We start from the raw sequence: 26,509 nt of genomic DNA, 5'->3' as shown, positions 1-26,509 counted from the left end.
TGAGATAAAGAGGTTTTAAAAAAGGTAGAGAATTGATTTGAAAATCTTTCACATTCCCAGCCTTAAAGAGTGAAATTGTTTGGCAGCAAAGATACTAGGCCTAGTTTTCAGGCGAGGGAAGAATGAGAGCCGGATCAGCAGGAACACACAGAACATGTCAGCTTTAGTGACAGATGACTGTTGGTCTGTCCAGCTAGGCCCATGCAAGAGATCTCTTCCTCTGTGCATGCACAGAGCCAGTCAAGTTACAGATTAAGGATGCCATCTACTACTGCTCTTACCTGCTCAAAACCTTTTTCTTCTGATCTTAAGCAGCACAGGTAGGAGCCAACTGGCAATGTGCAAAAGGGACCAGTGAAGCAAACCAGGTATTATAAGCACATTCAGACAGCTTTGAGGATCCAACTGCTACAGCAAAACAACTTAATATAGCAAATTACCATGTTCTTTGCATACTGCAAGTGCAAAAACTAAAGCATAGTGGCTTGAACTAGCATTAAAAATTCCTAGCAACATTAGGTGAAGGGTTTCATGAACACGTGTGCTTACAGAAGTAGTAATCCAGAAGTGCTCACATATATGTTCATATATTCCTGAAAGTTTTGGAATGTGTCCTCTGCAAGATAAGCATTTGACAATGAGAAATGAATTACAGCTCAGATTAATTCTGTCCACCAAGACAGCTCTTCCGTATCTTGTGTCCCAGCTGAGACAAGAAGAAAGGCATATGATCCAAACAGTCTTTGGTATCTCCCAAGCAAGCCCTTCCCTGATTCAGGGAGTCACCCAGATACAGGTTCAAATGATTTAGATGTGTAATTTCAACCACTAAGAAATTAAGAACTTTATTACCACAAGGACTCAAGAATCATTACTGGTAATGATCTGACTCCACTGTTTAATTTCTTGAGAGCCAGGCAGACTGGAAGTGCTGAAAGACAACAGTTAATCCAGACATATTAGATCTGAGCTTAGTGAGATACAAAGGTAAAAATGAATCACTGGGCCTCCTCTTAACTAGGTTACAATGAAACCCACTCTTTTTCCTTTGAAATGAAGATTTCTGCTAAGGTTCCTCCACATTCTTTGAGAAAAGTTTTGGTGCCTTGCAAGAAGCATCAAGGATATTTTCATATCAGACCCACGTGAGAAGGTTCCCTGAAGTACAGAGAAAGAAGCAGGCACTATACAAACAAAAGGGTAGGTTAGGTAACCAAAGGCAATAAGCCAGTTACTGGTTTCATGACAAGACAGACTATTAGAATAGCATAAGGCAGAATTCAAAGATCATTTAACAAGACTCAGTCTGGCGCAGTCCCTTGTCATACTGTCTGACATTGCAGCAAATAAATGAACAACTGTGTATAGCTAGCAATGAAAAAACCTGTCATTATATTTTCAATACTTTTTAACACAGGTTTCCGTGTGATAATTTCGCTTCTGCTCAGGACAAAACAAGTTGCAGTAACAAAGAGGAAAGGCAGCACTATGTGGCTGGCTTTTATCATGTACAGCATTTTCCGTTGTCTCCAAGTAGTTCAGTGCTATAGGTGGCAGTTGGTAGCCTACTCTCTGAAGATCTAGGATACCCTGTGCTTGGGACTTTGATACTTCATGGACAATTATCGTCATGGTCACAGTACCAACTGCAGCACCCAGGCCTGTAAGACCATCCCAGCTTCTAAACAGCTTTTCTTAATTGTGTCCTTTCATTTGTCTTTGTTGCCATGAGTGAACTCAGCAATCAAGAACCATATTATCAGAGAATCATCCTTAGTCAACAAGTCCTGGTATTTACCCCACCAGATTCACAGTAATGTAGAAGAGTATAATTTCCACAAGAACAAGTCCAGTTGCTTATGATATGATTTGATTTAGTAGTTTTGACTACTGAAGCAATAGTTAAGAGGCCAGAACCAAAGCAAATTGACAAAGTTTACAAGGAGCATCTTCTGCACACCATTGAATGCTATCTATTAACCAGATCTCTCACCAGGTCTAATACTCCTCAGTTAGTAGACAACACCAAATACTGAAACAAAAGCGTCATTAGACTTCCCTGATACAACTGGAGTTTCTCACTCTTCAGTCTCAGCCTGCACAGAGTGATGGAGAGTTAACTCAAGGCAACGCTGGTACCATTTAAAGATAGTTTCTTAGTTAATAGGTGGGGCAGGGGAAGGGGAAAACTGACGACATACCGAAGATCCTTTTATCCTTGTTTGTGATGTGAGCTAGCAGCTTTTCTAGCAGAGTTGAAAGAAATCAAATTCTTGAGGTCAGGTGAAGGCAGTTTACCTTCTCCAGTTTAAGTATTATTCTGTATGTGTATTAATAGCTAGCAGGCTTTTGACAGAATCTGATGCCAGTCTAAGAGTAATCAAGTCTTTAGAAGTACACAGATCCCGTAAAAGATCCCAAAGTGGATGATTCTCTGTTTCATGAGTCACAGTTGTGTATCAGTGACATCAAGAATGAGGGTGGGTTTTTTTCTAGAGGCAGGGCCAGTTCAGATGTTTTTGTTGTTTAAACAAAGATTTGTACTGGAAATAGACCTCAAAGAAAGAAACCCACTGAAGTATGACTGACAGAATGGTATCTTACACTGAGTTAGTTCTTCCTCCTGATCCACCCCATTCCACATTACTATGCTTTACTAGAAAGAAAAAACATCAGCCTTAGGATTCAAAGCAACACAAAAAGCAACTTGATTAAGATTTCTAAGACAATTATATCCCTCAGCCTTTGTGTAGTTGCAACTACTGGATCTTCAGTTCTGTCTTGTCATCACAAGTCATTATGGAGATGCCTGCTCTGTGGGGCACTAGACAGTGTAAGATCATTTAACAGAAGGACAGAGTTAAGGCTGCTGTTGGCCTAATGAGACCTTTAAGGTCAGTTCCAAAGGTGTAGCTTCATATTAGAACACTGAACTTTCACTGCAACTCATGAAAGTGCAGTACTATGTTTAAGATTGGGACTATATGTATCTAGGACTATTCTATATCCTTTCAGAAGGAGAAACTGCTGCAGTGAAAACACTGAAACCTGCAGCTTTAAAACTTTGTTACTGCAGACATCCTGTACTAGTACCTTAAACCACTGGTTAGTTTTAAGTAGCCAAAAAGAAGATCAAATGAATTCTGAAGGAATACAGACTGGAGTTAAAAAAAAAAAAAAACAGATTAAATGCTAGCCAAGTTTCAACTCTGCCAAAAACTATAAAATAAAACTACAGAAGGGCTGCCCTGAAGGCAAGTGATAGACCTTGCATGCATGAAACAGATGCACACATACCACAGCCTCACATGTTCAAAAAGTCAATTTCATTCCCTATCCCTCCTCCATTCTCATGGATCTTTACAGTGAAAGCTGGCTTGGATGAAACAAGCTCACAGCATCTCAGAAGGCAGTCTTCCCAGGCTCCAAACAGTCAAAAAAGACAAAGCCTGTCCAGAAGGGGATTCCAAGCATAAGTCTAATATACATGCTCTGAATTACTCCCTACAGGAGCCTCTCTTGACTAGAAGCACATCTGTGGTAAGTGCCCAAACTTAAACCACACGAATCTCTGTGGTCTGATATAAGTAAGCAATTTCAATTAGAGAAGTTCCCTAACACACCAGATGTTAGAGCCATCTGTTGAAAACCAATTTACCTATAGTTGCAAGATTATCTCAGTGTTCCAAACTTCTTTAAAATTAAGTTTCCAGAAATATATTGTTCTATTAGTAGGACAGCTAATGTAAATCAAACTGGTACTTCTGTTAAACCAGTCTTAAATAAAACTGTCTCTTGGCCCACAAAGGCGGCTGGAGGTCAAAATTCATTGCATCTTGCACCACTCACCTTAATGATCACTGAATCAATTGAAAAGTCAATAGCAAACGTCTTTGTCAAACACACAAAGCCTTGCTGCAAGAAGGACCTAATTTCCAGATATTAAACAGCTGTATTTTCATTACTTATTCATTTACCAGAAAAACATAAGATCAGATACACAAATACACCACGACAAGGTAAAGACTGGGTATAAAAATGTATGTTCTTTGATCTACTTGTACCTACATTTTAATAAACTCTAGGAGGGCTAGGTAAACCACATCTAATACATCAGTATCACTCCCGCTTCTTAGCCATTGCAGTAAGAAGTTTAAAACTGCTGAGCAAACTCTGTTTTGGGAATATTGCCAACTTTATTATACTGTTCCAATGCAAATAACTGCATTGTTGGTATCTTTTTCATTCTGCTTAACCAAACATTTCTATTACATGGGTTTTCTTCTTTCCAATTATGCTAGAAGCACTAATCGGTCTGAGTGTCTGTCTTTCTGCCAGAATATACCCATTTCTACCTCTTTCCTTTAATTTTCTTCTCCTCAAACCCATCTATTCTTCTTCCAAATACATCCTTTATCCTACATAAACAGATAAACCACCCGCACTGAATCTTTCAATCTGATTACTAAAACAAACATGATAAAGCTTTACTTGGGTTTTAAGTTGGTCACTTCATAAAACCACAGGAATACACCTCCTACTTTTTACCCAGCATCATACTGCCTCCAGTATGCATGAAAAGATAGTTTGAAGAGAACTTTCACACAAGGGAAGTTTTCACAAGGGAAATTAAAAAAAATTAACAGCAGCTGTTTTAATCCTCTGTTCTGCTCACATTATACCAGCAGAACTAGAAAACATGTTATAATCTCCTCTCACAAACAAAAAATTCTCATGGAAGGCAGTAACACTGTCAGATTTTTTGCTTGTTTCTTTTAGGAGGGTTATTTTAGTTTTCAGCTACACTTTTGGACAGTTAGGACAGCATTCTTAGCCTTCAGTGGGCCAAAGCAGAGGGAAAGAACAAGCACAGGAAAATAAACACTTTAACCCATGCTGATCCAGTTGCTAGTAATGTCAAAGAACTGGTAGGAAGTTGCTCCTCACTTCACCTCCCTGTCAAAATTACGTGACAAGGCAGAAAAATACGGTCATATAATTACATTTTGCTGGTTTCTCAGCCTAGAGAAAGGATTAGGTTTATCTGCATCGTGTAGTGCTGAACAGAATACTCCTTTGCCCATGCTAAAAGCTGACTCATCACTTCAGAAGCAGAACAACATTCAGGGAGGAACTACTACAGCGTGATCACCCACAGCAAAACCAGCCCATCTTTATATATGAAGCTAGAGAAGAGGGGCTGCTGTCTACTGCACAAAATAGTATGAATAGCCACGCATACCTGAATTTTCTGGCTGTACTGGCTTCAGCTGCTTCAACTAGTCTGTTGTTGTATTCCCAATTTATTTAGCACACAGCACACAAAGAAAATAAAAAACTTCCTGACTTGAGAGGCAAAAATTGCTGACAATACCAAAGAAAGCAAGATTACCTTGCAATATCACTATAATTAACCACCAACCTGCCCATTGCCCCCATATTTCATAACAACAGCTGTATCAGCAACTTCATACACCCTTTCCCAGTATTAAGAAACACAAAAGAAATTGCAAAAAAATACAAGACAGTCTCTTGTATGGGTCAGCTTACAGTTCACACCAAGTCATTCACCTGTGCATGATGCTACTCTCAGTAAGCCTGGCACACAAGAACAGAAATCTATTAGCTAATGAACATAATGCCTGATGGAAATGGTTACTATCATTAAGTGATGGGAGAAATAAAAAAGTAGTAAGACAGGGACTGAGTATAATGAGAATTGAAAGCATAGAGGAAGAAATACAGAAGGGAGCGGGCTACAAGACAAGGATCCCTACTGTAGGTGAAAAAAACCCTGGATTTGTTGTCTGTGGTACACTGGGATGTATTTCTGATTTCATGGATAATTGCTGGCTTCACATTTAACTTCCACATAACTTTTCCCCAACTGAGACAATATAGTCAGTATTTTAGTGCCAGGATACCTGCCATTCTTTTATTTAAATACTAACCGTTCTGGGCAGACCATGAAACAACAGGGTTACTGCCTAGTGATAAAGCAACATTAACTCGTGTGTTCTATTAGATTTTGAAGCTTTATGAATTCTTCAATCAGCATGCTAGGGTGGAGCGTGGTGCTTTGAAACAGGTTGGGAGAATAATCTGAAGAAAGTATCAGAAGCTCATTTGCCAGAAACTTAAGAAAATCTTACTGTGAAGGTATTATCAAGTTAGCGTGAGCTCACAGCCCTAGAGACAGAGGCAGGGGTGGAGGTCCCAGGTGAGGCCCTCACACCAAACAGACACAGCAACTTGGTGATGTAGAGTTGACAAGGCCTGAAAAACCCAAAGGTAGTGGAAATATTGAATACCTGTGTCAGTGCACTTCAGTAGTGCTGTTATAGTCTTCACCAACATTAGCACTGCTGTGAGTCAAATGCTTTGCCATTCAAGATTCCAGGAATGAGAAGAGCAGTCATACCAAGACAAAGAAAAGCTCCTGCAAAAAAATTTACCCTGCAAGCATATCCCATTCATACCCATTTCCAAAAGTCCATACTCATTGTTTTGTGCTCTACTCTGTCTCCTTAGAGCCACATCAGCTGGTTACACAGTCCAAGAGCTACACGGCAGCCACAACAAGGGGTGAGTGAGAGTGATAAAAGGAAGGACTATAAATAGGATAAATATGTCATCTTTGTTATTTTACTTGGTGTAGAAACATTTAATTCTAATAATTATTTAGGTAGCCATCAAACTACCTCACAGACTTTGTAAATTTTCTTCCCCAGTCTCCTATATTCTTATCTGGACTCTCAACTATATTTCTGCTTTAGTCCCAATGCTTTAAGGTATCTATTCTTATTTTGTTAGATTGAATAGAAGTGAGAGACCACTACTTAAGACCTCAAAGGCTGAAAAATTGCAAAGGAACTCAAACTCGCATGGAATGACACCACTCTATTTAAGTTATATTTTCTCTCCCAGAATAATACCATGCATTTTTGCTGCAGGGGGATGTTCTTGCAGATCCCTCGAAAGCAACTCAATCACCTACAGATACAGCAACCTAGTACCAATTTGTTTTCTCATAGGCCTTTACTCCTCTGTTACTGTACAATCACTGTCTTCAACAGCAGTAAGGTCAACAGGCAGCTACAAACAGGGGAACTAATGTTTACCCTGTTATAGCTGGAGTGTGAAAGACCATTGCTGGTGTTGAGTACTCACTGTGGGTGGAAATACTGGCCACATTTTATTTCTTTCTCCATCCTGCAAACAGAACAGCTTACTGTGGCTTCACTTACCAAAATGCAAAATGGCAAAAGTTTTGTCAGATCATGGATAAGCATCAGCCCATCCACTTCCTCCATTCAGATAATTCAAGTACTGTAAGGAGATGTATCAGATACAAAGTCCATCAAATCCCAGGTGCAAGAGCTTTACAGAAAGAAAAGAACAGAGTAAAACCTTTACAGAAAAGAACGTTTTTGCACTCAGAGACCCTTAAATGCAAAACATGAGCAGGGTTTCAGTTCTAAAAGGTGCAAGTCTCTTTCATGGTAGGATTCAAGAGCAATCCAGATCTGTTATGAGGAGGTACTACCATTAAACTTCTCCCTGCCAGCAATGCAGCAGAAGTCTAAGTGCAAGAGTTGAAGGAACCAGAATATTTCCATTTCCGAACAATTCCAAATTTATAAAAAATTTGCTTTATACAACTTTCAGAAGTCAGCTAAAGGCTTACTGAAACTGAAGGTGTGCCAGAGAGGAAAAAAGTCTGATTAATATCACAGGATCCAGACTCTCCCACCCACCCATGGCAGCACACATCGAAAACCAAGCCAATCTGTTACAGGAAACCTTGTCTTGAACAAAGAATCTCCTTACTCAATCTCGTATGTTTTCTAAGGGTTTGTTTTTTCAGACCACAGGACAAAGTTATCTGAGCTAGGGCAGCTTTGAAGGCACTTTCTGAAAACTTCTACTCCTAGCCAGAGGGTCCACGAACACTGAAATATTAACACTACAGTTAAATTTTAATTTCTTCCCTGACCCCCTGGAATTTCACATCTGGGACAGCCAATTTCAGTTTACAGTATTTTTTTGTATCAAATCGCCACAATCTAGGTATAATCTTTGCTTTGTCCAAATTCATTTGAGTGCCTTCTAGACCCATTTCCAGCCCAAACACTTTCAACTACTGAGAGGCTGTGAAATTAATGCAAATGTGGTTTTGGTTTTTTTTAATGGAAACTAAAATGAAATAAATATCTTTCACCTCTTGCATAGGCTAATTACTACTTTTTATACTTGCTTTTATCTGACAAATTAACAAAAACTTCTACTGTACTCTGAAGAAACTCAGCGCATTCTGAAATCTTCAGGGTTCTTATTTAGAAGGTACTATAGTAATAGCAAGCATTAACAAGTCCTGTAGTTATTGAACAGTCCTCATTTGAAGGACAAAAGTATCCATACATCAAACAAAAATGCTCTTGCATAGAGCATGGCTTCACTGAACTTATCATGATTGTTCCAATCCCATTTTCCCCTCCTATGAATCAGCAAAGCTTCCCAAGATACATTTCAGCTCAGATGGTCGTGGTGGGAAATACTGGTTTTAAGATACAAAGGTAGCCTTAACGTACTGCTTCATGCTGCTGCATTGTCTGACAGTCATGACCTCAGAAAGCCAGAAACTGGCTAGTAAGTCTGCAGTTTGCCTAACAAGTCAAAAAAGCAGTGTTATTGCTAAGGGGACAAGGGACTGAACTTGCCAGGCATTCCTTTTTTTAATTATTAAGGCCTATTGGCAGTATTCTGGCATGCTGCCTTGATGACAGAACTAAGCTTTTGGGAAAGGATTTCAAAAACTCACTCCAAAATGAGACCTTATATTGTAGCAGTTTGCCAAAATCTAATTTGCAATTTTTGCTCTACCTTCCACAGTCAGCCTGCACAGCTTTGCTTCACAAGTATCCAGATAATGAGCAATCTGCTCTTGATCCTGCATTCCAAGTACTTAAAGTGATTAACAGATCTGCACATGGACTGAGTCCGGGCTTTCCGCATGCAGCCTTTACCTACCTTCTGTTGGGTACTCTGCCGTTCATTTCGGTAGGACTGCATCTTTATTCTAATATTTGTTTGTGGTGCAGAAGGCTAAGTGTTGCAATAAGATCCTGTAGAGCACAGAATTTAAGACTCACTCAAAATTTCACATCTTCGAAGGAAAAACAAAGAACACAAATATTGTCTTTAGTAATAAGCAAATATTTTCTCTTTCATTACTAACCGTCCAGCTACAACACATTTAAATATATATATATATACACCTTGGAAGCAAAACCTTTTTAATTATTGGGTACACGTGAGGGTTCAGCAAATCCATAAAGCTGGCCAACTGTCCTCTTCTATCAACCTAGAGGAGGTGATGGATGTGACAGCACAGCAGTTCTTGGATTTTAAGCCATGCAGTACAGTAACTCTAAAGAGCTAATGCATAATGGGGGAGGGGATAGGAAAGGCCTCCAGAGCTATGATATATTTAGAATCGATCCTTTCACCTAACCAAGCTGAAAAGAAGTCTTACCACTTTAGTGATCTGGTACAAAACACTTTGAATGCTACTAGAGAACAAACACTGGAGTCTCCTGGAAAAATGGGGCTGTTCAGCTCCGATTTCAGACTAAATTCTACCATACTGCTTACATAGGAACACCCTTCTAGCTCAAGCATGGGTTATTGCACTCTTCATAATCAGTTAAATGCTCTAAAGAAAAAATACAACTACATCTGTACCAACACAGCACTTTGCCAAATCATATCAGTTTGAAAACTTGCAACAAATCAAGAACTGCATTAGGCAACAAGAAAAAAAGCAAAGGGAAGAGTAGAATCACATGAACGACATTCATTCATTGTCACTCAAAAGGCTGTCTGAAAAGAGATTTAATAATGATGCTGGTTTGGTGGAAGCCATTTCCAGGCAAATAGAAACATTAAATTCATGATGAAAGAAGTAGCACAGAACTGTTCTGCTTTAGCTTCAATTTAGACATCTCTATGAAACAGTCAATAACACCAAGTACTATTAATTCCTGGAGCAGGCTGGTACTCCGCAATCTAGAGAGTAAGGAAGACAAAAAATTCACAAGCAGTGGCACAAACCATACCAGAAGCTGGGCTTTTTGGTGGCTTGTTAGTGTTTTCTTAAAAAAAATCAGATATTATTTTAAAATCTCAAGAAAAGAGAGAGATGTATTCCCATTCATCAGAACAAGTGTTAAATGTCTCTAAGATGCACAATCAACACCAAGTTAGTTTCAGCTGACAATAGTGAAATTCAGACTTTCTTGAGTACTGCAGTTTTACCTGAAGCTGAACAGAACAAGTTGCCAGTTGCTGAGAAAGACAGTAGTCCTGTACTGTTGCACATGGAAATCCATGCAAGATAACAGTTCATGCAGTAAAGCTATCAGAAAGCTGTTCATTTTTTGATGTGTTAGATTTCTCTTAAGTATTCTGACGCAGCTTACTCCATCATCAAAGAGTGTAAGTGGTTACACAGTACCCTGATCAAGCATTAGGAGTATCCACCTGTTAGCAGATGATCATAATCATATAAAAGCCATACGCTGTGGAACTGATTACATGAAGCAGAAAAAGCAAATCAATAAATCCAAGGGCAAGATTGAGAACAGGTCAACAAGCAGAATTAGGCATATAGAGTTCTATTAATCAAAGTTACAGGATTTTTCTTATTTTCAGAATCCTTGAACAATGCAAAGTCAAAAGCAAATAAAGACTCTTCACTGTAATATCTTTTCCTAGGTCTATACTCAAAGAGGAGACAATAGGAAACCCTGGAATACTTTTGTGACAGGTGGACCATGTGGCCTAGTTCACATACACCCCACTGCCCTTACACATCTTTATAGCAATTATCCACACTAGCACTGAACTTCTTTTTAATACCCCAAGAACTCCCCTAGGAATCCCCAATTAAACATAGCAATTGTTGCAATAAGCAAAATCTTAGTGGCAGAAATACTTATCTGTTACTAGTAAATGGAGCTATTAGCACACTATCATTTGCTACCCATCTACACAGTAAGTCTATAATCAGCAAGGTTGAAGCCACACTCACATTTTAAGTGAGGGTTTCCAGTTGTAATACAAACAGCAAATCTTAACATTTCTCAACAGCCAAAGCAAATTCCAGAAGCCTGTTTGATGAAGCATCAGAGGAAGATGTAGAGCTAAGTAGGAGCTTGGCTTATAAGCTCTAAAAATCATCCAGGACTTAAGTAGTACAGCATTCAAAGTACAATACAGGATTTCAGAGATAATTTGGAATCTATTAGATAAAGTTTGGTGTTTTGGGAGGATACTTCTGCTTTTAGTAAAAAAATGGTGTTACAAAAAAAATCCTTGAGTAATACAACAATGCTTTTAGAAAGCAGAGTGCAAGGGCTGTGTGTGGTAGTAACACAAACAGCTCACAGGAGGGCTGCTTGTCCTCTTGCTACTTCCTTCTGAAAAGAACCCTACAGGACGCTGCACCATGCTGCCATTACCACCAGAGCAACTCTTCTACAGGTTGGGACCCAAAGATTTGCTATTATGTGAGTTGTCTTCTCCCAGATCTTAAGAAACAGTGATGAAACTAAACAACATAATTATAAATCCTGATACACGGCTATAGTTTCTCCTTTTATTGCATAAGGTTCCATTACTATTTCGTTTTCATCTGCAAAATGTTCAGGTCTGAGGAAGACTGAATTTACCTTTCCATTAGCAGCTGGACAATTAAGAAACAATTAACAAATATGCCAGTCAACTTTGGCAACCTTTTGGAAATCAGTGTCACACTGATCTAACCAAAACTATCCTAGAATCAGACAGTAAACATGTACTAAAAAGCATCTACTTAATCACGAGCTATATCCTGTATTCTTTCCAAGAGCTTAAGGCTTTCCTTGTCATAAGGGAATATGTGCCACCTTCAAGATGCAATATTACTTAAAATTAAGGAATCATCTTGCGTGATGAATCATCACTTCAAAGAACAAGATTGTGCTTAACTTCTGATGCTTCAAGAATGAGTTAGTTTGCTTCAGAGATGTTGAAATTCCGAAAGGAATTGTTTGATAAGAAAAGCAAAAGTGAAGCTGCTGACAGAAATCTCTCAGAATTCAAACTCAGTTTATCGATGTGGGAGCAACACACACACAAAAATAAAAAAAATAAAAAAGCAGAGCTGAAGAAGTTATTCTAGCTTCCCAGAAGTGCCACAAGGCTGTTCTCACTCTTGACTTGCTACTTCAAAATTTCAGAAAAACACAGATTTATCCCAGCTCTGTCACAGATGGTCAGACAGTGAATTCATGGGAGCAGCACACAGATGCCTAGATACACCTCCTGCATGATGGTGCTCAGGTCTGCTTGTATCTATTCTATGGTCCCATATGCACAATTTGGAGAAAGTGCTAAGTGTCATAACTCTTGGTTATTTTTTTCTTAGGAACAGAAAGAACCCTGCAGAAAAATATATGCAGTGGCACAATGACATGGAAAGGATATTAGCTGAGTTTTTAAATGTAACAGACACAATTTCACTTCTCCAAAATTAGAACAACTCTTTCCATTCTTGTCTACAAAGATAAGGGATTCCATCTGTGAAATTGCCTTTTTGCTATTCGGTGCGGTCAGGAGAATACCAAAGTGTTCTTGTGGACATCAGACTGATTGCATAAAGCCTTTCCATTTTTTACTTGCAATTAACAGTGAAGACATCAATTAATAGTCAACTAAAACAAGCCATTTACAGGAGATGTATATTTTCATTTTGGAACTCTCAGAAATCTACTAAAACATACTGAAAATAAGACTGCAACATGAAAGTATCTGTCAAACTTCTTGCAGCAGAATGCAGTTGCACAAATTTAGATAAGCTAAGGAAAAAAAAACAACCAAAAACTCACAAAGTAAACTGTTACCTTACTTTTATGAATTCCCGATGTCTCAACAGCTTAAAAATTAGCATCACTTTCAGGTACAATTTACATCTTCTGAACTAATAACACATGAAAATAAAGCATTTTTTTCATTCTGTTCAACAAAATGTTGTAGTTTACTGGCATGAATTTCCTATTTCCATGCAAAAAAATTACAGCTACTTGGAATTTTTTTAAACCACAATACGAGTAACCAGGATATCAGCACAAAGGCTGATACTCTGGGGAGACACAGAAATAAGCACAGAACCAGATTGTATAGTGTGTCCATAAAATCAGATAATTGCCTAAGGGCAGAACCTGAAAAGTCATCTTTAATCACCCTTAGGAGTATATTCAGGCTGTTTGAAAGGCTTGATTTCTATTGTACACACTTTTTAAATCTAGAACAAGAACAAAAAGGAAAAACAGAGGTTTACATATTCTTGCTCCCTAAACTGAACCAGAGAACATCTGCATAAAATTAATCTCCCAGCTGCTGTCCTCAAAAAAGAAAAAAATTCTCATGTTTTTATCACTTTCTTATTACAGAGCAAGGGAGCACCCAACTAAGGCCAGAACAATTATTCGCCCAGTGTAAAGCATTCAGATGCCATTGAAATAGTTTCACTACACTTTACATGAAGCATTACTCACACTCATTTAATTGCACTGACAAAGGAAATCCATTCTGATAGAAGGTACAACATTGGAGAGTTAGTCAGCAAATTACACTGAAGTACCAGAAGCAGCAACAACAGTGCAGCCTTACAAACTGCTCTTCCAACATACTTTAAGTAGACCCTAGAAGAGCACTCCTCTACAATGCTGCCAGACAGAGGAAGAGGTTTACATTAAGTACTTTTCCTTCTCTGAAAAGACCCACAGAATAGTGGCAATTATGAATGGATTGGGATGTGAATACTGCAACAAGGAATGAGATAACTAATCACATGTTATCAAGACAGATATGTAACATTCAAGTCCTGTTGTCCTTGGGTTGGATTTCAAATAGTTGCAAGGAATCCCTGCTTTAAATTCTGCCTGTACTTTCCACACCACACCCTCCCACACCCCACCAAAAAAAAAAAAAAAACCCCAAAAAAAACCAAAAAAAAAAAAAAAAAACCAACCACACCAAAACAGGAATATTCTAAGTTCTAGAAACAACTGTCCTGAGACTGTTTGAAAGTCAGCTCTATTACCATTTTTTACAAACAGAAAAGGCTTAAGAACTGCATCAAATAAATAAGCAAAGCTATAGCAGAGTTTAGAATTCTTCAGAAAGTTAAAGCTTTGAGTATCAGGGCACCACAAGCTTACTTTGGTGGTCCAAAAAGGAGGGGAAGTGAACACCTTCAAAGAACAAGAACGGTAGAACTACTGACTTGAGTCAATCAGAATTGTTGGCATTTATTTTAAGCTCTGTCCTTAACTCTTTCTTCGACCTTGGCCATGTCACTTTGCTGCTAATCTTCTGTGCAACTTCGTGCAACACAAACATGGTAACTTTTATAAAGCACTTTGCTAACTGGCATGAACACCCCTCAGCAAAACCTTTCAATGTAGTGCAAATAACAAATGTATTTTGCTGAGCCAGTTTAAAAAAAAAAAAAAAAGAGCAAATATGCTTTTGCTAGTTCTTTGCAGCATTAGTTAATTGGCATCATTCCTATAGCAATGCTGGCATATCTAACACTGACAAACAGAAACAAATAGGACCTGTTTCATTATTTACAATACTTCACTAAAACCCACAGGACTGACCTTTTTGATCCTAAGCATTATATGCCAAGCATCTTCCTCTAGTCAGCTGAGACAAGAGAAAGGGAAACTCCAAGAGCTGGGCCAAACACAATGATGTTGACTTCAGTGGGCGTTCCTAGTTGCTTTTTTTCTACAGCTCAGCATTTAGATTATTTAGGAGCCTTCACGCTGGGAGAAACCTACTACCAAATCTGTAACATACGCTCAGTGAAACAACAACATGTAGCTGAAGAAGGAAAGGTTAAAAGTATCACCAGATGAAGAGAAGGAAAAGAAGCCAGAGAGGATCCAGTCAGATTTATAAGATTAATTTTCATATAGAATATGTTGAATCTCTTAAGTATTTCTTTTTTTTGCAGTTGATTCATCTCCTCACACAGCAGAACAAAACAGCTTTCCTTGGTTATCTTCTTTTTCTTGTTTAGTTACATGACTGACACGCAAGTTGGTAATGTCACTGGTACACTCACCTACCAGACCCACTGTCCACTGAACTTGACAGTGTAAGAATTTCAGGGTCCCTAAAAATAAATCACAGGTGTGCAATTTGTACTGTAAAGATCTTTAGGTACCCATTTCCTGATAGCATCCCCAAAGCAGTGAAACAGGCAGTCCTCAAAACCTCCAAGATTTACAATAAAAGTCTGCCTCAAACAGAAATGGTACTTAAAACATACAGGGCACTTTTCATTATCATAACTTTCTATTTAATGCTAATATATTTAGATTGTAGGAAAAAAATGAAGAAATTAACACCTTTTTGGTTAAAAGAAGGAAAACAGAACAATTGTTTTGGACATTGCTTTTTGACAAGCAAAATCTCAAGAAACAGATACCTCCAGGTTTCTTCAAATAATCCCCTGAAGTTCAGTCACTATATAAGAAGTTGTTACCTCCCAAAGTGACCAAACCCTTATGTTCTTTACCATGCCATCAGAAATATTGGTAACTATTCTGAACGTTCTTTTGTTACCTACTACTTGAGTCCACAAAGCTGCAATAGTTTAGATTTAAAAGGTGGGCTTCTTCAAATCCTTATACATATATAATAGAGTGATTTTTCAGATTTGCATTAAGGTGCCCACTTGACTTATTACACAGTCCAAAATATAACAAACTTCTTAAAAGGTTCATCATTAAATACTGTCCTTATGCATTCTGTGTCTGACTAAATATAGGCAGGCATTTGAAAGCAAGGCATTCTCTGATTTTCTACCATTCTAGTAGAAAATTTGACTTTAAATAAGGCAACTCGGTTCTTTCCCACTCCTCCATCTTGTTCCCTAACTCTCAAACTAACTCATCCTGCAGCTTCAGATGGATAGTGCAGGTCGCAGCTGGTGCTCGAAGGCAAGAGGAGATGTATGAGAATCACTATCTATTACTGAATGTAGGCAGTACCAATCAGTAGATCAATACAGCTGATGCTCCCGTGACAGCTCTCAGTACTTGTAGATGTTTAGTACATGAAAGAATTGTGCCTGCAAGAATCTTTTCCCAGTTCTTGCAAGCAGAAGCTGTTCCTTCTCCAGAGACACATTATGGCCTATCCGTTGGTGGGTGGTAACTTCTATAAAGAAAATGCTACAAGCTTATTAATTCTACAGGCACAAAGCTAACATCACCTGTTCTTGATTATCCACAGTAACTGAAAAAAACTTAAGTACATCAGAATAACATAGAAAATGCAAACCAGATATAAATCAGGATGCAATAAAATCCTTAGTCCACTGATCTTTACAAAAGTTGCTAAAAGCTTTCCATAGAAAACAACACAGAGAAATTTCCAAGATGCTTATTACATAAAATGGAAAAGGGATGTCAGAAATGCATTGACAAATCATTCGAGACAAACATTGGCAGTCCAAAGTTGTTTATCCTGCAGATAACCATGAGTTGGGTCTGTCTGCATGTATAGGTAACATACACTTTTGGAGGGCAGGGGAACACCACAGAAGAGACCAACAGTCCCTCCCCCTCTAAAAAAAGAAGCTCCATCATTGTCATGATCTAATACTTATGATACTTGCTTTATAGATACACCCAGAAGAGAACATACATTTTCATATCTTTAAAATAGTAAATTTAAAAAAAAAAAAAAAGTCTCTTCCACCACACAGCACAGAAAGAAGAACTCTATGTTGCCAAACCAAAGCAAACAGCCGTTGCAATATGTCCAGCCCATACCCGAGGTTACTAATTCATCTTATTGCAAAACAGGGTTACAAAACAAAGAATTTTCCTTAAAAATATCTGAAGTCCTTCCCTCCAGCACCAGCTCTTACATTTAGTTTCCCAGATGTGTAACTGCTTTCTGTAGACTTAGCTGGGCTAGAATTTTCCTATACCCATCTCTTCTCTACTAGATCTGATAGTACCTTTGGTCAAGATTACCATGTAAATTCTCTACCTCTCCCCTCCAAACACAGGACATCTTTGAATTCTTCCATAGGCATTCCCACTCATTCTTCCTCTTTCTTTACTATTGCTTCCTCCCAAGTGAGGAAAATTCTAGTAATATCTGTAGCAAAACCCTTAACTTCTCACTGGCACTTTACAGTGCAGCACAATTATGTACTGCTGATTCACTGTGACAGGAGACATTTACTCTTGCTGCTGACAGCACAGATGTTTCCTAGCATCCATGCCTGTGTTTGGTTGGTGACATTGTGCACTGGTGTCCCTCTAGTTGGGCTGGGTCTCTAGTTGATACATTTCACTTTTACAACTAGCAGTCTCTAGTATGAATAAAGCAGTGAAATACTGGGAGCTAACAGCTTTTTATCTTAGAAATAACTTCCATTCTAAACTTCAAAAATGTTCAGATAGCATAAAGCAATAAAATCTTAATGGCCTGTTAGCAAAATGGGCAAGTAAATATTTTCTTAGGTAAGGAGGAAAGGCCCAACACTTAAAGACAACTATTTCTTATTCACAGATGCAGCCAGTCATCCTTTAACCAAGCCAATCAATCCTTCATTTTACAGCACTTATCAATATGCCCATATATGCTGCCATCTGTATGGCAGTACATCAGGGTATCAGATTGCCTTACTGTAAGAAGAATAAGTTTGATAGTACAAGAATAATAAGGTAGATACTAATTTGAAAGCTCCCATAGTCCCTATTTTCAAACTCACTAACATGAATTAATAATACTTTTTTTCTTCCCCTTCATGACAAACTATGTAAAACCACTGCTGAAAGATTTGAGGTCAAAAAAACACAGGAAGATTCTGCAAGGCCTGGAAATTTACAGCATTGTAATGGTTAATGCTAGCTCTAGTGAATCTATTTAAGATATTAAAATTCCCATCTGTCAGACCTCTTTGCTAGATGTTAATGCCCTCAAAGCAAAAGAGAACATGTGCCTGCATCCCAGCCACCCATTTCACAGCGCTTCTTATTAACTCAAGCCATAAATGAAAATGAATTCATACTAACACACCTATCTAAACCACTGCAGCCAACACGCAGATGCGTGTTCACTCTTGCCATCTAGACACAGACAAGCAGAGAGAAAGGCTCAACAGCTGCATGCAGGCAACAGCAAAGGAGATTATAATCTTCAAACCACTGCAGCAGTTTGCTCCCACACTCATAAATAATGTTCTATACATACCTTTGACTTCGAGGCAATTTTAAGTTTGGGAAAACAGACACACTAGAAAAACAATACCCAAGTGGCAGACAATAATGCTACTAGTATTACAGAGTAGCTATTCACCATGATTTCCAGAATCATAACTACCAAAGTTCACTCCCCATGCTCTACTGCATCAGCTGCATCCCATGTAAAGCACCAGAAACATCAGCTGAAGTCCTTGGTGTACTAGGACAAACACTGGGACACTTGATTTACCTGAGTTAATGCTTCTGTCAACACCAGCTCTATGAGGGATAAGAGAAAAGATCCAATTCAGCAGGGATGGGTTAAATCTCCCATAAGGAAGACTGGCTTGCATCTCATCTATATGACAAAATCTAGCAAGTAAAATGAAAGCTTGGGAGCATTTATCCTTCCAAAAAGTGGAAGGTGAATACACATTTTAAGTTCAGCAAGACTTCCTGACATATAGGAGTCTGCTGAAATGCCAATAAAACTGAGACACTGTGTGTATATACACATATATGAACTGCTAGAGAAGCATGCTCCATTTACAGTTGCTTTTGCGTCCAATCAAGTTGATTCTACAAAGTAAAAGCATTTACATGTTTCCTATGGTCTGTAACACCATATTGTAGAAAAATAACCCTTCTGGGATTGAATTAGAGGATACAGTGGTTCACAAGAAAGGATCACCAAGTTAACATTACCACCTCTTTTCTTTATATGATTTTTTTCCAAAACCATATCCCAGCACCCTGGCTGTTCACTGTGTAGCACTTACTGTTGCTGGATTTCAGGTCACGGTGAATTATGGGAACAATTGCTTCCTCGTGCAGGTAGTTCATTCCCCTCGCAATCTGTACTGCCCAGTTCACTAGTATGTCAGGAGGTATCCTTTTACCAGACAACACTCTATTTAGCGATCCTCCACGGGCAAACTCCATGATCAAACAAAGATTAGGCTCCTTCAAACACACGCCCCTGAGGGCAATGATGTTGGGATGCTTTAACATCGCAAAGAGCTTGGCCTCTTGGCGGACATTCTCAATGGTCTGGCTGATGTCCTCATCAGGGTCATAGCGAGCTGCCTTGACAGCAACCTCATCTCCTATCCATACAGCTCGATACACTTTTCCGAAGCCCCCTATGCCAATGATTTCCTCCAGAACAAGCTCTGAGAAGTCGATCTCCAGGACTACGGGGGGTGGGGAAAAAAAGGAAAAAAAAAGTAAACATTTAGCAACTACGCAGCCTGTACATCAGCTGAGGATCCATGTCGCCCAACCTCACCCTTACCCTTGGAGGAAGAACCAATTCTCACTCCGAAACACCTCAAATGAAAGCAGTAGTCCCTTCTGACAATCCTTCATTGCCAAATAGTGTGGTAAAACATATCTTGCAGTATCATAAAACCTGTATGAAGTACTCACTGTGAAGTGTGATAAATTTGACCAAACGGTGGTGCATTACACACTTAATAAAGTCACCCCTTGCCACACTTAAGCCCTTGTAACGCTGATGCCACCTTAAGTGTAAACCCTCATTTCCTGCCCTTGATGACAGTACAAGATTCCCAGAAAGAAAAACACACCTACAGGCTAATCTTCACTGGACTTCACACAGTGTATAATGTGACATAGCTAAAATTCAACACAAAATGCATCTGCTCCTGCATTGGTCCCTTATTTGAATGGCTCTTACTCAACTGCCACTAACAATCTTTCAGTTCTTCCCAAATCATGCTTACTCTTCCACACCTTTACAAGCTTTTCAGATTCGTTCCCCACAAGAGCTGTTAACCAATTCTGACACTACTGATAACAGCGTGACAAACAGATGGATCAGACCACATACTGAGTATGCAGAGCTAGCAATAAGAAAAACATTTTTTCATTAATGCATATTGCATTTTTATTACAGAAACTATATGAAATAACAGAATCATCACTTTCCATTCCTATACACTCACAGCTATACTTTACAGGCTGCCACAGCAACTGGTGGCTACATCACATTGTATACTAAAAATCTACAGATACAGATGTCTTAATTCAGCATATAAACTGCATCTGGAGCAAAAGCTGTGAGAAAATGTATCCTGTACCACTGTACACTAAACACAGTTTCTGCTCACAGATGGCCAAAAGAACCCATCCAATACTGACTCATGTAGAATGGAAAACCCACATACTGACCAATGAAAACATGCTGACATGGCTGAATTTATGGTTTTGGTAGGCCAGTGGTGAGATAACATTGATGCTATTCTGCCGATATTTTGGTGGTTACCAATCACAGTCAAAGAAATTTTTAACCATTTTAAAGGAAAAATGCCATAATGTAAGGATTTAAGCAGAAAGTCCCCAAGACTTCTAATACTTTCCTGCATTTGACATGCCAAATCTGACATGGTTCCCCTGCTTTGTCTAGCAGAAAGGAAGTTAAGTCTGTAATGGGCTTACTTGATGTAGGTACTAATTCAGAGTACTGTATTATATTACTGGGGTTTGTAGTTATCAGCTGTATACATTCAACTCTGCACTATATTTAAAAGAAATTACAAAAATTGTCACAAAACTTTATGGAGTTAATATGAACTCTGCTGTCCGCAGCTGCAGGCTTTTGGGTTTTTTTGACTGAGTTCTGTCTTCCTTGAACATGATTTACACAAGCAAGCAGACTTTTAAAAGTCAGCTAAGCCTATGAGCTAGGACTGACTACATATAGGGATTATATCATCAACCTTCCTATATAATACAGCCAAATCCTTAGCTAGTATAGTAAGGATGTCTGTGCTCTTTTTTTCTAGTGTTACATGAAGAAAAAGACTAAGGGGAAACAAGACAGAAAACGGACCATAAAAGTCTTCCAAAAGGAGGAAAGGCCCTTTCCAGTCCAGAACACAAAAAGAATTTATTAATCTGTTACAGTGAGTACATCTTTTGGGTAACACTGAACTTCCAAGGATTTACACAACAGAGAAGGTTTCACTCCTACAGTAGCAGCCTTGGTGTTCAAATGCTTGTGAGCTACAGATTGCTAGAAAAGATGGAGTAGATTCTGACCAGAAACACTGACATTTTAAAACAAGACTGCAACAATAACTCCAGACACAAGACTCTACAGAAGGAGCTGCCCTGGTATTTCTCACTGATAAAAGAGCTAAAGAAATCAGATGCTGAGGCCTATTGCCTTCAGCCGGTAGAATTTCAGCACCGGTAGAACGCACACTTAACCTGCTCCTAAGGACAAGGTCAATCAGAAGACTGCAAGCGAACACACAGGTAAGCCACAACGCCAGATGGACAGCCCGTCCCCCGAACTCCCGACACCACCAGCGTTCCTCGCAGGCGCTGCCGGGGTCCGGAGGGCCCCGAGGCCGGCGGAGCGGGCGCCCGGGCCGGGCCGGCGGCGGGGAGCGGCGCGGCGGTGCTGAAGGGACAGCTCCGCCGCGGCGGCCGGAGGGCCCGCGGCACCGCCCCGCCCCGGCCCGGCAGCGTGAGGTGGGCGCAGGGAGGCCGAGGGCAGGGCAGCAAGGCGCTGTGTGCGGCCACCCGCTTTACTCCGGAAAACGCACCCCCAGGTAGGGGGCACAAAGGACCTAGACCAAACCTGGGACATCGTACCGCGAGAGGTATGCCTCCAGGTGAAAATTTGCATGTTATGCTGCAATTTTTTTTGCAAAGAAAGTTTTATTTGCGAGTGCAACCTTAGCTTAACTGTGAAAACTGGACATTTCTTTCAGGCAGACTGGCCAGCTCACCCTCATGAGTAGCTTAATCGGAAAAAAACTAACTCATATTTAGACAAGTTTTGCTTGGTTTTTATTTTTTTAAAGGTATTCTGTGCTGAACTGGTTTCTTCTTTTATACAAAGACTGTATAACTGCATAACGACTTAGTTACACAGCTACACTAGCGCACAAACTATTTACCTCATCTTTCTAAACACACTAACCTCTTTTCTCAACTCCAGTTTAATCTGGTCAACTTGCTATACTGGACTGCAAGGGCAACGGGAATGTTTAACATGCATTTTTTGCCTTTGAATCTAAGAACTGAAGTGCTATCATTCCTCTGGGGACCGATCAGGAATTACAGAGCCTGTATACCATGAACCAGTGGCCATGTTGACAACTACAAAGTGCTGTTTAATCAGCATTTATTATACCATATGATTAAGCTATTTAATTCCACCCATAGTGTGTAAGAGCCCATAGCGCAGATGAGGGTCCTTCAAGCCAGCCCACTGCTGACAAGCCTCAATTGGCTATTTTCATCACTCATGGTAACCCTCACTAAGGTAAGATTCAAGGACACTGCGTGGATGGTTGAAAGACAGCATGCAATTACACACTATTACTAGCAGAATCTCTAGGACTTACACTCCAAAACCTTCATCAAACATGAAGAAAGCCACTGAAATTAGGTTCTGTGCCAAGGTGCACGTCTGGAATCACATCTTGCATTACTCCTGCAAAACTTTAATATTTCACAGTCCAGTAAGTCAACAGGAGACTGTTATTCCAAACAGCTATCAAACTAACATCACCAGCTCTAAAAGTGGGTATCATTCCTTGCAAACAGATTTCTAACATTAAAGCTGAAAATTCAACTCAACAGCAACTCGCTGCACCCCATGTCCAAATTGCACTGTTTCTTTAAAAAAAGAAACATACTCCTTTACCATATTAAAAACTTGTTGGAAGGCAATAAATTCTACTCTGTCGTGAACATATGGCTGGTGACTTGACAGAAGTAGCATAGTCCTGTTGTGGCATTAGAAAGGCAGGACAAGAGTAAAGGGGAAGGTGCAACTCCACAACTGTCAAACCATAGAAAGGGCAATAAGGCAATGTAATCTGTAGTTATAAAGCTTGTGCTTGAACAGTCAAAACAGGAGTCGAGCTGAGGCTTCAAGAAGTTCTGCAGAAATGGTTCTCCTAATCATCTTAAAGGCAAAATTTAATAAGCATTCACAGTATTTTCCACATGTGGGGAAAAAAAACAAACAATTTATCTATACTGTTCCAGCACAAAAGAGAGCACCACCGCTGCCCAACCTAGTCCCTTCACAATCCCAAGGGCAATACTACGAATTACTGAGTTTTCACCTAAATGCTTTCAAGAAGAACACAGGATAAGAAAAAAAGCTATTAGTTGTATTCCTTGGAGATACGTCCTAGATAGGACAAAGAACTTTTCTACTCCTTTTACTTTCTAGAAAAGCCTACTAATCTGAAGATTTTTCTCGGCCACTCCAAAAAGAGCTTTATTCTTGCCTGAATTGTCAACAGTGATAGATAAACAGGATCTAGAAACAGTCATTCCACACTGTTTCTCTTTCCACAGTTGTACATAGTGGTTAAAAAAAAAGCGTAGAGATGAAATGGCCCTATTCTCTTGCTCCAACAAAGGCTTCAAAACTGCACTGAAGTTCACAGAAACAAACCAATCCCTTCATGCCTTCAGCATCACAACTTAATCGAGCAACCCTCAGGTAGGCCCAGCTGTCCAAACTTGGATAAAACTCATTCACAGGTATCTCTGAACAGGATTTGTAAGAAGGCAAAGAGATAAGGAGGAACCTGGTAACACAAGCCAACTTAGGAATTTTTAAGTCAGAAATAATAACCTTTTAATTCGCAGAAAGGAAGATATGGAACAAGTATTAGCAGTGAATCAACCCGGCAGAAAGCAACTGATCCCTATCCAGCAACCTCTCCCTAAGGATATTCCTAAGAGCAGAGTCACCAGAGCCCCCGGTGACCCCACCACTGCCTAGCCACCAAGCTTCAGCCGTTTGGTGAAAATTTATCAGCCCCTGGAAACACAGGGCTTAACAATGGGAAACGGCTCCCGGTGCCAGTGAAACGCCACCACGCCGAGCTAGGTTTGGCCTCCCCGGAGAGGAGCGCCAGCCAGAAGGCAGAAGGGCAGCGGAGCAGCAGGAATGTGGCTGCGGGTGGGAAAGGGCACGGACCAGAGAACAGGGCCGGGGCGGCCCTGGCCCGGTCGAGCGCGGCCGCCAGCCTGGGCCGGCCCAAGGGCGCGGGGGTCCGAGCCGCCGCAGCCCACTCTGCTCCCGCGCCGAGGGCGGCCGCGGGGCCCGCTCGCCCCCGCCACCTCCCGCCGTCGCTCCACACCGGGCCGGGCCTTTCCCCACCGCGGCGGTGCCGGCTCCCCTCAGGGCCAACGGGAGGGCCGAGCCGCCCTCCCCTCCGGCGGCGATCCCGCCTTCCCTCAGGGACCTCGGGAGGGCCGGGCCCGGGCTCCCCCCACCCCGCCCCAGCAGTCCTGGCTCCCGCCGGTCCGAGTCCCCGCCCCACCGAGACCGGGCCTCTCCCCCGGCTCCCTTCCGCCGGGTGGCGGAGAGGGGCCGCGCCGTGTCCCCCGCCCCGGGCCCGGGCCGCCTTACGCTGTATGGCGGGGGGCGGCGGGTAGCGGGCCCGTAGCTCCGGGCCGGCCCCCTGCACGCCGCTGCTCACGTAGTTGCTGGGGAAGATGCCGACGCGCTGGTCGATCTTGCCCGTCCACCAGCCCTCGTCGCCGGACACGTGCGAGTCCCGGGACAGCACCTGCACCACGTCCCCCGGCCGCAGGCTCAGCTCGTCCTCGCCGCACGCCTCGTACTCGAAGACGGCGGTCCAGAGCGGCCCACCGCCCGGCGGCTCCCCGCCGCCCGCGCCCTCCTGGCTGAGCTCTGTGAGGGGCTCCATGGCGAGGCTGCTCCATAGGGGGAGGCGCCCGCGGCTGCCGGGCGCTGCGGGGGGCGGCGGGGCCGGTACCGCCGCCTATTGTTCATGCGGCCCGGCGCCCGCCGGCAGCAGGTGCCGCCGCTGGGGGTGGGGGGGCCCTGGCGCAGGGCCGCCTCAGCCCAGCGCGGGAAGAGGCGAGGGCAGGCAGCGCGTGCCGCCGACCCGCCGCGGCATCCCCCACCTCCTCCTCCTCCTCGCCCGCCTCCGCCTGCCGCCGCGGCCGCGCATCCCGGAGCCACCTGACTCTCTGGCAGCTTCGGCGGCGGGAGGGGAGGGGAGGCTCCGCCTCCTCGCCCCCATTGGCCGTCTCTACCGCCCGTCATACGCCACCCTCACCTGATTGAGGGCCTTCGCCCTCTTGGCCACGCCCAGCCCCCGGCCTCGGAGCCTCGCACTCACCGGTGGCCCTCCAATTGGCTCCCGCCTGGTCAGCTTTCGCTTCCCATTGGGCCTCGCGGCGCTTGTCAGTAAGCCCTCCTGGCTCCGCCTTCCCCGCCGCTGCTCATTGGCTGAGAAAAGGGGCATGACACCGGAGAGGTCGAGGGTGGGGCAGCTGGGTTGGGCGGGGCGACCTTCCCCTGCCGGCGGGCGGCGAGCGGAGCCGTACGGGGTGCTGCTGGCCAGCGGCGGGGCGGGCGCCGACTGCCGCGCGGAGGCTGCGTACCTGAGGCCGGGCCGGGCCCGGGGAGCGGCCCCGCGGGCCCCGGGCAGACGCCGGGGCTCGCTTCTCAAAATCGCTGGCCCTTGGCACGGGAGCGGCTGGCCGTCGGGGGCCGCTCCGCCGCCTGTCGACGACCTGTCCCCGCTCCCGAGTGCCGCGGCCCTGCCCGGGCCCCCCGCGGGGTGCCGAGCCAGGCCGGGTCTCCTGTGGGTGCTGGCGGCTGGCGCCGCGGGTGATGGCCGTGTGCAGGCGGAGTGATGCAGGAGGGTGATGGCCTGTCCTGGCAAGCTGCCCGCCCTTCCTGTGCCACCGGAGCGGCCCCCTGGGCGCCCGGAGGGACCGGGCAGCTCTGGCGCGGCCGCCTGGGACAGGGGCTCAGGCCGGTACCCCAGCCAGGTGCAGGGAAGCCTTTGTCTTCAGTTACTCAGTGCTCTTCCATATTCCGTCTACACTAAGCTCAGGTGTTAAATGGTTTTTGTGCAAGGTTCATATGGGTACATCCCTACTGAATGCCTTCGTTAAAAATTAAGTAACAGTTTATTTCTCATTCTTGCAATCAGTGTGTAGCTTCTTGATCTTGAACATACAAATTCTCCCTGCTACCAACATTTTTACAGCTTGTGAAGATAACAGATCTTGTAAACAGATTGCTCGTACTCAGTGATATAAAACGGAAATTTTTCCATTTCACTCCGGTTTTCCTTAAAAATCTTCATCCGATTTTCAGTGATAAAACTGGAAGTGAAAAACCTCTGTTCATGCTTCGTCGTGAC

At 42.2% G+C, this 26,509-nt stretch overlaps 1 protein-coding gene across 3 annotated transcripts in view; it reads right to left on the bottom strand.

Annotated features, from left to right (window-relative positions):
* Positions 1-25,319, bottom strand: part of MAP3K9 (mitogen-activated protein kinase kinase kinase 9) — a 62,493-nt gene extending 37,174 nt beyond the window's left edge. Inside the window, exons 1-2 of one of the 3 annotated variants that reach the window (XM_040600605.1) lie at positions 24,736-25,319; positions 19,100-19,513 (exon numbers count right to left, since the gene is read on the bottom strand). In XM_040600605.1, coding sequence (XP_040456539.1) covers positions 19,100-19,513; positions 24,736-25,036 — 715 coding nt within the window. In that variant the 5' untranslated portion in view covers positions 25,037-25,319. The remainder of the gene's footprint in view (positions 1-19,099; positions 19,514-24,735) is intronic. The other 2 variants (XM_040600604.1, XM_040600606.1) reach the window with 2 other exon arrangements.
* Positions 25,320-26,509: the final 1,190 nt, after the last annotated feature.

This window comes from Falco naumanni, chromosome 7, assembly GCF_017639655.2.
Source record: "Falco naumanni isolate bFalNau1 chromosome 7, bFalNau1.pat, whole genome shotgun sequence".
Classification (NCBI taxonomy): Eukaryota; Metazoa; Chordata; class Aves; order Falconiformes; family Falconidae; genus Falco; species Falco naumanni.
This window is presented reverse-complemented; position numbering and strand designations above follow the sequence as displayed.